This window comes from Neophocaena asiaeorientalis, unplaced genomic scaffold (genome assembly GCF_003031525.2).
Source record: "Neophocaena asiaeorientalis asiaeorientalis breed wild unplaced genomic scaffold, Neophocaena_asiaeorientalis_V1.1 scaffold239, whole genome shotgun sequence".
In the NCBI taxonomy this organism is placed as follows: Eukaryota; Metazoa; Chordata; class Mammalia; order Artiodactyla; family Phocoenidae; genus Neophocaena; species Neophocaena asiaeorientalis.
This window is the reverse complement of record NW_020175103.1, coordinates 884,812-896,597: the sequence shown is the minus strand read 5'-3', so window position 1 is coordinate 896,597 and position 11,786 is coordinate 884,812. Positions and strand designations below refer to the sequence as shown.

Sequence of the window (11,786 nt, the reverse complement as noted above, 5' to 3'; positions counted from 1 at the left end):
TGTTTTTTTTGTTTGTTTGTTTTTTTGCGGTACGCGGGCCTGTCACTGCTGTGGCCTCTCCCGTTGCGGAGCACAGGCTCCGGACGCGCAGGCTCAGCGGCCACGGCCCACGGGCCCAGCCGCTCCGCGGCACGCGGGATCCTCCCGGACCGGGGCACAAACCCGTGTCCCCTGCATGGGCAGGCGGACTCCCAACCACTGCGCCACCAGGGAAGCCCCGACTAGTGTCCTTTTAAGAAGAGGAAATTTGGACATATGCAAGTACAGAGGGAACACATGTGAAGATAGAGGGGGAAAGATGGCCGTCTACAAGCTAAGGAGAGAGGCCTAGAACCCATCTTTCTCTCACAGCCCTCAGAAGTAAACAGCCCTGCTGGCACCTTGATCTCAGACTTCTAGACTCCAGAACAGTGAGAAAACAAATTTCTGTTTTTTCAGCCACTCAGACTGAGGTACCTTATTATGACAGCTTTAGCAAACTAATAAAGCAGCCAATATGTTACGATAATATTACAATCCCAATCCTCTGTCTCTTTAGCTGTAGACCAAAGATACCACTAGCACTTACCTCATTAGATTGGAAAAATAAATTAGATAATGCACAGTATCCAAAGATAGTACACACTTAATAAATGACAGCCAATAACTACTGTGATTTTTTTCCCCTATATGCCAAAAGCAAGATGTAAGTGCCACACAGTTTACTGCTTAAGGGCAGATCCTTGAGTGAAGAGCCATGACGTAAACTCTGACATTCAATAATCCCTCAAATGACAAAATATTAGAGCAAATGAAATGAAGAACTTCCAGATGTACTGGAGATAAGCAAGAGAAATACATGAACGGGAATAAAATGCTGAAAATAGCAAAACCAAATAGAGCACCAAAGGAAGGTCATTCTGATAATCTGAATTAATAAAGAACCTACTCTAAAGCAGCCTAAACAGGTGGAAGGAACATAGGCCCTGGAAAACCTTTTGTGACTGAAGTTCTGCCCAATGCTTGTCAGCTGGTTGTCTTGGATACTACCTCAGTGAGCCTGTGTGTATGATCAGGCCACACAAGATGGCTGTTCTCTTGCTCTCTGTACATCCCCTGATCGAACAGTCCCTGCTTCACCTCACCCTACTCACAGGACTGACCTTTCCTCTTAATCATAGAGCTTATCAGTATCTGCTTAAGTGTTTGCCCCTGCTCCTACCAGAAATTTTTCTGATTCTTAGAACAGAACGGCTCCAGCATGCTGGGTTATTAAAGGGAAATATCTGCCCCCTTGATGGCTGTTAACCAAAGGGACAGTGAGGGATGTCCTCCTCTGCTGGTTTCCCCGGTAACTGATAAGCTCACCTGACATCAGTTCCCCCTATAATTGGTACACGCCCCACCCAACCCCCACCATGAAGACTGCTGCCATGTCCTGTCTGCTGTTGGTACGGAGTGGGGAGTCACTCTAGAACTTTGCTTCAGACGTGTAAGATCCCCTGCTCAATAAACCATTGATGTCTCTGTTGCTGTCTCCAGGCATTTTTTTTGGTCTCAAGGCTGGGCAATTACAGGACTTGCAGGCCTACAGGGTGCAGCCTAACACTGTGATTCTTCTGATTACCTGTAAAATGGAGATAATAATAAGGCCCCAGTTTTCTTAGAAGGATTTTATGAGATGATGTACCCTGCTTCCAAGTGTGTTCTTGGGACCCAGGTGAGGTGCACAAATAAAAGTTACTATGAAAAAGACATTACATAGATTTTTTTTTCTTTCAACCAAATAATGATTAAATAATATGAGAAATAAAAATAAGTATAATTTAATAAATGTTCCACCACAAAGTGAGCTTCCCTGGGTCATATAACTTTATATTTCCTGAGTTAGACATATAATAGTGGCTCAATTAAATAGTACATTAATTAAACAATATTTTCTCAGATCTGTACTAAGTATTACTGGGGGCATGGAAAATTATCATAAATAGTATGTGGACTTTGGTGTTTAAAATGTTGAAACAGAAAGTGAAAATATCATTCTCTTTTCTTCTCTCTCTAAATCTTTCTGATTAAGTAACTGGGAAAGCATTAATTTGGTGCTAGCAGATCTTTAAGGCCTTGCAAACACTTGTTAATCCTTGCCCCCTTCCCCAGTCTTTCAACTTCGTAACAAAGAACAAGTTTCAGACTCAAAGTAGTAGACAGCAAATAGCATATAACTGAAATTGAATAATATATACATATATTTACATATTTACATATTGTTTTATAGTTGTATTCTGTTCATGGTCAGAGGCAGGAATTTTCCACTATGGTTGTCTTTTAAAATACATTGATTTCATTTTTTTTTTTTTCTTTTTAGGCTGAGCAGCCCTGCTTGCAGGATCTTAGTTCCCCGACCTGGGATCGAACCTGGGCCCACAGCAGTGAAAGTGCAGAGTCCTAACCACTGGACTGCCAGGGAATTCCCCTAAAGAATATATATTTTTTTAAATATTAAGTAAACAATAGTATAGATTGCACCCTGATACAGAAAAAATCATAAAAGTGGAACTCAAATAACTAACTGAAGTTTGAACAATACTGAATAAAATAAGCAATGTCATAAACCAGTAAATGGCAAAATGGCACTATTGTTATATTTTATACTTCTATATAAATTATAGATCTATATATGTTATATAAATATATAAATTATATATTATAGCATTAATATAACACTACTTATATATAATTGTATATATAAAATGTAATATAATTAATATTTATTATTATTACATCAAACTGTATTTAATATTAACTGCTGTAGGAATTTGGAGGGAGTAATATTATTCTGGAATGTGGCAATCTGGGAAAGTTTCTTGGAAGAGGTATAACAAGATTTGACCTTGAAAGAAAGGATTGCTAAGGTTTCAGTTGGTATATTATCAACTAAATATGTTGGGTAACACATTGTTCCAAAATTGAACAGCTTAAAACAGCAAACATTTATTACCTCATAGAGTTTCTTAGGGTCAGGAATCTGGGAGCAGCTTAGGTGGTAGTCCGATTCAAGATCTCTCACAAAGCTGCAGTCAGGTCATCTAAACTTTAGATTCTAAAGACTTGACTGGGACTGGAGCTTCTAAAGTCCAAGAAAAAGCTTGTTTATAATGCTGTTGGCTGGAGGCCTCAGTACCTCACCATGTGGATATCTCTATAAGGTTACTCATGACAAAGGCTGGCTTCCTTCCTCTGGAACAAGTGATCCAAGAGAGTGGGAGTTATCAAGATGGAAGTCTCTTATCGAATCTTGAAAGTGACATACCATTACTTCTGTCATATCCTGTTGACCGTAATGCTGGAGCAATGTGGGAAGGGCACCAATATTAGAAGGTAGGGGTCACTGGGTGCCATCTTAGAGGCTACTTCCCACAGTTGGCACAGAAGAGTGTTCCTCTCAATCCTCATAGCCATCAGCATTAGCTGGGGAATTTCAAATACCCCAGATGTCCAGGCCCCTCCTCTGATAAATTGAATCAGAATCTCTAGGGGCAAAGCTCTGCAGTAATATATTTTTTCAAAGTTCTACCAGCGAGTTTGATGCATGATTAAAATTGGGAACCACTGGACACAAGAGGAGTGAGAAACTAGGAACGTAAAAGTGAGAGTGGCCCTTTGATTTTTACCTAGTTACATGGATAATGTACCATGAGAAGAAATATGGGAGATTTCACTCTCTTGGCTTGAGACAAGGGTGGAAATAAGGCCGGAAAAAACTAAAGAAGTTGGAGAAAGGTTAAGATTCAGGAGTGGACACATGTATTAAATGGTGGGTATGGGTTTGATGTTTGAAAGAACATTATTTGTCAGTGGCTCTTGTTTGTGTGGTCCCTGGTGACCCCCAACTGGAAACAGATTCAAAATCAATGATTCTTCTACAGGAATTTGCTCAGTTCAGGAGGCTTTGGAGAAGAGGACTATTCTGGAACAAAAAGTAACTGTTGGGAGTAAAAGGCCTGGAGTTCCTATATCTGTAAGGAAGGGTCTGGTACTTCTCTGGGGTCCCTGATGCCCTGACTTGGCCTGGTAGTCCTTCTCTCTGACCTCTCTGAGAGGTTTCAGCAAAGAAGTAAAATGACACTTCCACACAGAGCACCATGCCCATTGTCCTTTTGAAGTCCAGGATCAGGGGTCAAAATGAGTCACAGCTGGGCTTCCCTGGTGGCGCAGTGGTTGAGAGTCCGCCTGCCGATGCAGGGGACACGGGATCGTGCCCCGGTCCGGGAAGATCCCACATGCCGCGGAGCGGCTGGGCCCGTGAGCCATGGCCGCTGAGCCTGCGCGTCCGGAGCCTGTGCTCTGCAACGGGAGAGGCCACAATAGTGAGAGGCCCGCGTACCGCAAAAAAAAAAAAAAAAAAGAGTCACAGCTGATCACCCAAAACCTACAGCTTTCTGCGGGTACTAAGAATTTGAAACATATAAGAATGAAATCCAAAGCCATTATATTGTCATATAAGGTCCTACACATTCTGGAAGGCCCCATTCCCAGCACCGTTTCCCACCTCCAGCTATTTTTGCCACTTCAGTCCCAGTCACATTGGCCACCTGCTGTCCCTTGTCTAACACCAGGTATTTCCCCCTTACCCCACATATACATTCGGGGTCTCTTGTTCCTGCTTCCTTCTGCCTAGAAGAATCTTCCCGCAGTGGCCCACTCCCTCGTCTCTTCATCTTTGTTAAAATTTCACCTTCTTGATGAGCATTCTGTGATTATGTTATTTAAAATGGAAGATAAAAAACCCATTCTTTATCTTCCTTTTCTGCTTTGTTTTCCTCCCAAATGTTTAATGTTCATTATCTTCTGACACTCTTTTTTTATTGTTGTTTTTGTTATGTGCGTGTCTGTTCCCACATTAGAAAATAAACTCTATCTGTGCATGACTTCCTTTCTGTTTAGTTCATTGATATATTTCTGGCACCTAGAAGAGTTTGTGGGACATAATATGTGCTCAACAAATATTTATTGAAAGAAAAAATGAACTAGAAAACACTGTACGGGCTGAACTTTGAGATTCAGTTTGATAAATGAAGATGACCTTAAGCCTTTCAAATGCCAAATAGATGTATAAGATTTCTTTTTAATATATACAAAATATGTGCATAATAATTCTTAGACATTCACAAAGCAGTCTCACTGATCCTCACAATAGTCATGTGACTAGGAATTGCCGTTATGCCCAGTTTACTGATAGGGAAACTGTGTTTCAGAGAAGCCAAAATCTTGGCCTCATAAAGTAAGTGGCAAATGTTTTAGGAATTGGTCTCCTAATTTCAAGTGTAGGTCCCATGGGCCAATCATAACAGTGGACACAGGTAATGTTGATTAAAAATGAATTATAAGGGAATTCTCTGGTGGTCCAGTGGTTAAGACTCTGTGCTTCCAATGCAGTGGTCGGATATCTAGATCCCACAGGCCATGGTACGCACCCCCCCCAAAAAAATTGTAAAATAAAATGCTAAATACCTAAAGAATACTCTAGAAATAAATCACATTTCCTAGGTCTAATGGAGATAAAGGCATAAAGATATAGGAAAGACTGGGAGGTCCTGGTTTGCATATAGACAGGGTGTATGTGTGTGGGAGAGTTTGAAATAAAAAGGAAAAAAACTCTGGAGAAACTTCAAGAAGGTAAAACATGCAAGTTGGAATAATCAGAGAGGCGATTAGATTTGAGATTGGCTTTGCAGGACAGACAGGATTTAGATGGTAGAGGAACTGGGGCTTAACAGAAACAGAATGGAGAACAGCTATATGGTACATTTCAGGAAATAACTGGATCTTTCTAGGCCTAATATTAGTCATGTCTTCACTACATCAATAACAATTCTAATTTCATATTCAATGTTAATTGATGTAGTAAAGAAATGAACTAATATTAAACTCCATAAATATTCTGCATGTTTCTAGTGACCTTTTTGAGGCTACAGGGAAGGCAATCACTGGCTTTTGTCTACAGTTTTGGCTTAACTCTCCTTTGTTCCTGAGCTCATAAGTTCAGCCCCAATTTTGTGCTTTCTATTCCCAGAAGCCCAAGGCCTCCTGTCCTTTAATGGGAAAAGATTGAATAATATCTAGAAAAACAGTAAAGATGTTGGGTTTTACCATCTTAATATCTGATAGTCTGTAGCATGCTTGGGACTTATATTTCCACACTGATTCTTGAGAATGCCTAATTAGCTCTGAAATACGGGCCTAAACACCAGGAGATTGCGCTTCCCCCTTGGAGAAAGATGCCATCCTTCAGGTCTCAAAGATTGCCTTTTCATTTAGAGTTTCCCCCTTATTACAAGGGGAAAAAAGGTAAAGAGGAAACAAAGTGAGATGAAATGTGGAGCTGACTCAGAAAAGAAACTGATACTCTAAATTCTTTTTCCCAATTAAAAAATTTGACCATGTAAAAATAATAGTGAACAGAAATGTCATTCCCAAAAGGGGTGAAACATTAAAACTTAAGAATGCAGCAGGATCAAATTACATGAAAAATCTAAAGGGGACACTACCTGCTTGTTTTCCTTTAATTCATTTTTTGAGGTGATATTTATAAAGCATGGTGAGGGTCAGGGCATGGAATGGCAAGTGTACGACTGCTGAAAAATGATGTAAGATAAGTAAACGTTCAGTTAAAGAGCATTTGAAATTTGCTAGCCACTAACTTAAAGATTGATCCTCAGAGTAAAGCTGAGCTGGACGGTAAGTGAAATAAGCACAATAAAATTCGTTTTGGGTGATGGCTGTAACATGTACAGCTTGTTATCAAGATCATCTTGTTTGAAATGCCACAAACCCAAAATTTAATTTGTTGCACAAATTAAGCAGCATTTACTAAAGGCTTCAGATTAATATTGCTTTTGTCTACCTCTAAAGCTGTTTAAACTAAGTGCCAGTTCTCTTTGGAAAGCGTGGATGGCTCTGAAAAGAGCCTTTGGATATGACAGAACCTGATCAACTGCTTTGCAACCAGTGGCTCACTTGGAGCTGGTGTACTTGGTGACAGCCTTGGTGCCCTCAGACACGGCGTGCTTGGCCAGCTCGCCGGGCAGCAGCAAGCGCACGGCCGTCTGGATCTCCCTGGAGGTGATGGTCGAGCGCTTGTTGTAATGCGCCAGGCGCGACGCCTCGCCCGCGATGCGCTCGAAGATGTCGTTAACGAACGAGTTCATGATGCCCATGGCCTTGGACGAGATGCCGGTGTCCGGGTGGACCTGCTTCAGGACTTTGTACACGTATACGGAGTAGCTCTCCTTGCGGCTGCGCTTGCGCTTCTTGCCGTCTTTCTTCTGAGCCTTGGTCACCGCCTTCTTGGAGCCTTTCTTCGGGGCAGGAGCGGACTTGGCAAGCTCAGGCATGGTGAAGTGGCGTTAACAAAATCCTCGAGAAACAGAGAGTGAGCAATGGGCGAGGAGAGTCCGTTTCACTTACAACTGCATATTCAAATGACACTTAGTAAAGTTCTATGTCTGATTGGCGAACACTGCTAATGACGTCATTATCAACTTTGTCCAATCAGAACGCGCATTTAAAGGACCGACACGTCTCTTTTAAAACGGAATTACTACTTTACCCAATGGAATAGCTTCTTTTTCGCGCCCAGCTGCAGCTATAAAATGTGCGATTTTCTTCTTTCACCTTAGTTGCTTCTGGTGTAGGCTTTAAAATACTGCATTATGTCTGGACGTGGCAAGCAAGGCGGCAAAGTTCGCGCCAAGGCCAAGACTCGCTCTTCTCGCGCCGGGCTCCAGTTTCCCGTGGGCCGAGTGCACCGCCTGCTCCGCAAGGGCAACTACGCTGAGCGTGTCGGGGCCGGCGCGCCGGTGTACCTTGCGGCCGTGTTGGAGTACCTGACGGCCGAGATCCTGGAGCTGGCGGGCAACGCGGCCCGCGACAACAAGAAGACGCGCATCATCCCGCGCCACCTGCAGCTGGCCATCCGCAACGACGAGGAGCTCAACAAGCTGCTGGGCAAAGTCACCATCGCTCAGGGCGGCGTTCTGCCCAACATCCAGGCGGTGCTGCTGCCCAAGAAGACCGAGAGCCACCACAAGGCCAAGGGCAAGTAAGGCCTCAAGAGCAACGCCTTCGAAACCAAAGGCTCTTTTCAGAGCCACCTACTTTTTCTGCGGAGGAGCTGGGACAGTAGTTTCATTTAATTCCATTGTCATTATTGCCTGGGGAAAAGAAATTACTTCATGCAATTAATTTGGCAAGCAGTTTGAGCCACTTTTCGGACTCCTAGTCATGTCCTCGGAATGTCAGGAGGAAGATATCAAGAGCTTTGGTAAGGAAGTGAGTGCAGTGTCAAGATGCAAAATCAAAGTATCCCCTGAGGACAATCAAAACACTTTCTCGGCTTATTTGCAGTATAACGACCTCTGCCAGTGCTAAAGTTATGCTCTGTGCCTTGATTCCTGCAATATCAAATTAAAGATGTGTGCAGTGAATTAGGTGGCGCATAAACCGAACAGAAACAGTTGACCTATCTGAACGTGACGCGGGCTTTTTAACTTTAAAAAGTTCTTTGTAGCTAAACACCCAGGAACCAAAATGTCTTAAAAAAACCGTGGACAATTTTGCAGGTTCCTGGATGCAGGTCAAATTTTCTTTGTTGTGTTTTTAAAAGAGTATGTTTTCCGCTTTGAGTTCCAAGCAGGAGGAAAGGTGAAAACATTTACTGGAAGTAGAGGGCAAGCAATTGTTTCTTGGCGGGCGGCTGAGAATAATATGTTACTCAGTGCACAGCTGTTTTCAGAGATCTCTGGGTGGCTCTGAAAAGAGCCTTTGGGGTTTTGCGTCTTAAGCGCCAACATCCTACTTCTTTTTGGGAGCCGTCTTCTTCGCCTTTGCAGCTTTGGGTTTTGCTGCCTTAGGCTTGGCAGCTTTGGGTTTCGCCGCTTTTGGCTTCACTGCCTTAGGCTTAGCGGGGCTTTTGGCAGCCTTCTTCGGCTTCGCCGCGGCTTTGGTTTTCTTGGGACTCTTGGCCACCTTTTTGACGCCAGCGGCTGCGGGCTTCTTCGCCTTCTTGGGAGTCTTCTTCACTGCTTTCTTTGCTCCCGCAGCCTTCTTGGGCTTCTTAGGGGTGGCCCCTGCGGGTTTTTTCGCTTTAGCAGCCCCCGCCTTCTTGGCCTTCGGCTTGGCTTCCCCGGTGGGCGCCTTCCTATTGAGCTTAAAGGAGCCGGAAGCACCCGTGCCCTTGGTCTGCACAAGGGTACCCTTGCTCACCAGGCTCTTGAGACCCAGCTTGATTCGACTGTTGTTCTTCTCCACGTCGTAGCCGCCAGCTGCCAGGGTCTTCTTGAGCGCTGCCAAAGAAAGGCCATTGCGCTCTTTGGAGGCGGCCACAGCCTTAGTGATCAGCTCAGAAACTGGGGGCCCGGTCGCCTTGCGCTTAGCCGCGCCACCGCTCGCGGACTTCTTAGTAGACTTCTTCTTGGCAGGAGATTTCTCCACCGGCGCCGGGGCAGCCGTCTCAGCAGGAGCGGTTTCCGACATGGCGACGGAAGAAACTGCTAGAAGAAGAGAGATTCAAAACCCAAAGAGCAAGTTTTGCAATGCTACCTTGCTCGGGCCCGGGGCTTATATAAGCCGGTGCTGCCCTGTGATTGGTGGAGCGTCCGATCCACCGCCCTCAGGCAGCCGGCTCTCGTGGTTGGACTCCCAAATTGTGTTTGTTAGTCCCAAAATTTGATTAAATGCTAAAAACAGTGGTACAGAATTTGACTCTTTGAAGCTCCAAAGGAGGAAAACAGCCTCCATGTTCACATACTTGTTTGTGTTTTTATGAATCACGCGCAATTAATGAAAGATATTTTTAAAAATCCCTTCAGCTTTTCATATGTGTCCATCGGGCGTAAGGCATCGAGCTAGTTAGTTGCATTGTTGCAATAAATTTTTACTGAGTACCAAGTGAACGTTTTTTAAAAGGTTTTGTCCCTAAGTTCGGCCTTTGATTTTTGCAAGAGGAAAGACACTAGTTTCCGTGGTTTTGCCATAAACTTTGTTTCAAACTGCGGCAAGTAACACAGGCACAGGACAGCTGGTTGCCTACAGCCCCAAATTAACCATATAGATCTTACTTTAAAAACCGGTTCTGCCTCCCAAGGAGTTTCCACGTGCCACTGTCTTTAGAGAATGGGATTTTGCCGCTAGGAAAAATTCTGTTGCCAGTGACTTCTTCCAGGAGGAATAGAAATTGCTTTGGCTGCAGGATCCAATGACCTATATTCAAACAAATTTGGTTTGTTTTTGATTGAGATGCTTTCTCTCTTTAATTCCTAAGCGAATCCAATAAAATAAGAACAAAGGAAAATGCTTAACCCTGATAATGTATTTTAGAAAAAACCCTGAAACCTGCTAAAAATTATTCAAGGGCTTCCAGTAGCCCTCGAAAGCGCGAACTGTTTAGATGGCATGGGACTTTGTCCCTCTTTCACGGTGCTTTTCCCAATGCTCTCAAACTCCTTACCTCCATCAACATTTAACAAATTACACGGTCAAAACACCCTCTTTTGTAGGACATCAGTGTGGATATTTTTGTGTGTTTAAGTGAAGATAGACCTGTATCTTCCAGTGAAATAATTGGCCACTGACTATAAGTATGGACTGGCTCTTAAGGGACTGGAGGTTATAGAAGTTTAAGAGAATTCAGGAAAACATTAACATCCAAGGGAACTGAGGCAATGACCAGGAAGTGGAATGGAGGATGAAGTTTGCTATTTATTGGGAGGTGGGAGGGGGAGGCATGGACAGGATTTTGTGCCTGGATGGGGTGATGATTAGGATCTCTCATGCAATCAACAGTTCTCCCCTGTGAAAAACTGTAGGCCAATACACTTCATCTCTTCAGAAGCTCCTGGAGTTGAAACTATAGCCTACTATGGCCAAATCTAGACAGTGGCCTATTTTTGTATGGCCGTCGAGCTGAGTTTTTCTATTTTTAAATTGTATTTTTAAAAAACTGTGACAGACTATATGTTGCCTGCAAAACCTAAAATATTTACTATTTGGCTCTTTTGCTGTTTTGTATTCCTTCTCACAGACACAGTTCATGGTGTGTTGCTACAGGCCTGCCTTTCAGAACTATGCAAATCGAGATCTAAAAAGATCTTAACAAGAAAATGTTCCAAGTATTTCCCACTTTTTCAATCACAAAACTTTCAGAAAATTTAGGAAGAGGTTGGGGGAAGTCATGCTTTACAGGAGAGAAGCATAATAAGGAGAGCTAACATTTATTGAGCATTTAACTGCCAGGAATGAATCTAAGCATGCCCTACAAACCAATTCGTCTGCTACATTTTACAGCTGTTCTAGGTGAGTCCCAGAGAGATGAGTAATTTGGCAAAGATTATACAGCTAGTAGTAATTGGCAGCTGTGAGGCTTGAACCTCGACCAGTATTTCTTTGTACAACAGGAAGGCAAGAGGAACATTTTCTGAAGTCAAGGAGCTAGGGTACTTGGCAAAAACAAACAAAAAAAAACCCTTCATTTGCCATTTACACAATTATCCACAGAAACCAATAAACTTTCACAAGGTATGGGCCAGTTTTTCTTCAGTCCCTTCGTGTAGCCAAAGGCTTAATAGTTATATATCACTTTAAGTATGCTTCCCCAGAAACAGCTCAATAGGCTGACTAGGATCACAGAATACAGTAACCTCCGTCTGCAGCTTAATCTCCAAATATGAAACACTGAAGTGACACAGTAACAATTGAGCCCACAATAGCTATTTCATCAAAACCCTCCTGTCACTTTTCTTTTGGGGATA

The 11,786-nt window shown here is 43.1% G+C and overlaps 5 protein-coding genes across 5 annotated transcripts in view; 2 read left to right on the top strand and 3 right to left on the bottom strand.

Annotated features, from left to right (window-relative positions):
* LOC112412583 (histone H2B type 1-N) overlaps positions 1-2,380 on the top strand; it is an 11,561-nt gene extending 9,181 nt beyond the window's left edge. The window contains exon 3 of the transcript XR_003005830.1: positions 2,345-2,380. The gene's annotated coding sequence lies outside the window, so the exon portion shown is untranslated. The remainder of the gene's footprint in view (positions 1-2,344) is intronic.
* Positions 1-11,786, bottom strand: part of LOC112412572 (uncharacterized) — a 28,316-nt gene that overhangs the window by 14,658 nt on the left and 1,872 nt on the right. Inside the window, exon 3 of the mRNA XM_024764313.1 lies at positions 11,022-11,028. Within this exon, the coding sequence (XP_024620081.1) occupies positions 11,022-11,028 (7 nt within the window). The remainder of the gene's footprint in view (positions 1-11,021; positions 11,029-11,786) is intronic.
* On the bottom strand, positions 6,989-7,373 carry LOC112412584 (histone H2B type 1-L). The gene has a single exon (XM_024764326.1). It carries the CDS (start codon positions 7,371-7,373, stop codon positions 6,993-6,995), a length of 381 nt encoding a protein of 126 aa, XP_024620094.1. The 3' UTR covers positions 6,989-6,992.
* Positions 7,692-8,265, top strand: LOC112412578 (histone H2A type 1-like). Its single transcript, XM_024764319.1, has one exon. The coding sequence runs from the start codon at positions 7,692-7,694 to the stop codon at positions 8,082-8,084; it is 393 nt and encodes a 130-aa protein (XP_024620087.1). The 3' UTR covers positions 8,085-8,265.
* H1-5 (H1.5 linker histone, cluster member) lies at positions 8,781-9,567 on the bottom strand. Its single transcript, XM_024764316.1, has one exon. It carries the CDS (start codon positions 9,511-9,513, stop codon positions 8,833-8,835), a length of 681 nt encoding a protein of 226 aa, XP_024620084.1. The 5' UTR covers positions 9,514-9,567; the 3' UTR covers positions 8,781-8,832.

Bases quoted from the DNA above. Each gene is read 5' to 3' on its own strand.
- LOC112412578 (XM_024764319.1), top strand. From the start codon at position 7,692: ATGTCTGGACGTGGCAAGCAAGGCGGCAAAGTTCGCGCCAAGGCCAAG.
- LOC112412584 (XM_024764326.1), bottom strand. From the start codon at position 7,373: ATGCCTGAGCTTGCCAAGTCCGCTCCTGCCCCGAAGAAAGGCTCCAAG.
- H1-5 (XM_024764316.1), bottom strand. From the start codon at position 9,513: ATGTCGGAAACCGCTCCTGCTGAGACGGCTGCCCCGGCGCCGGTGGAG.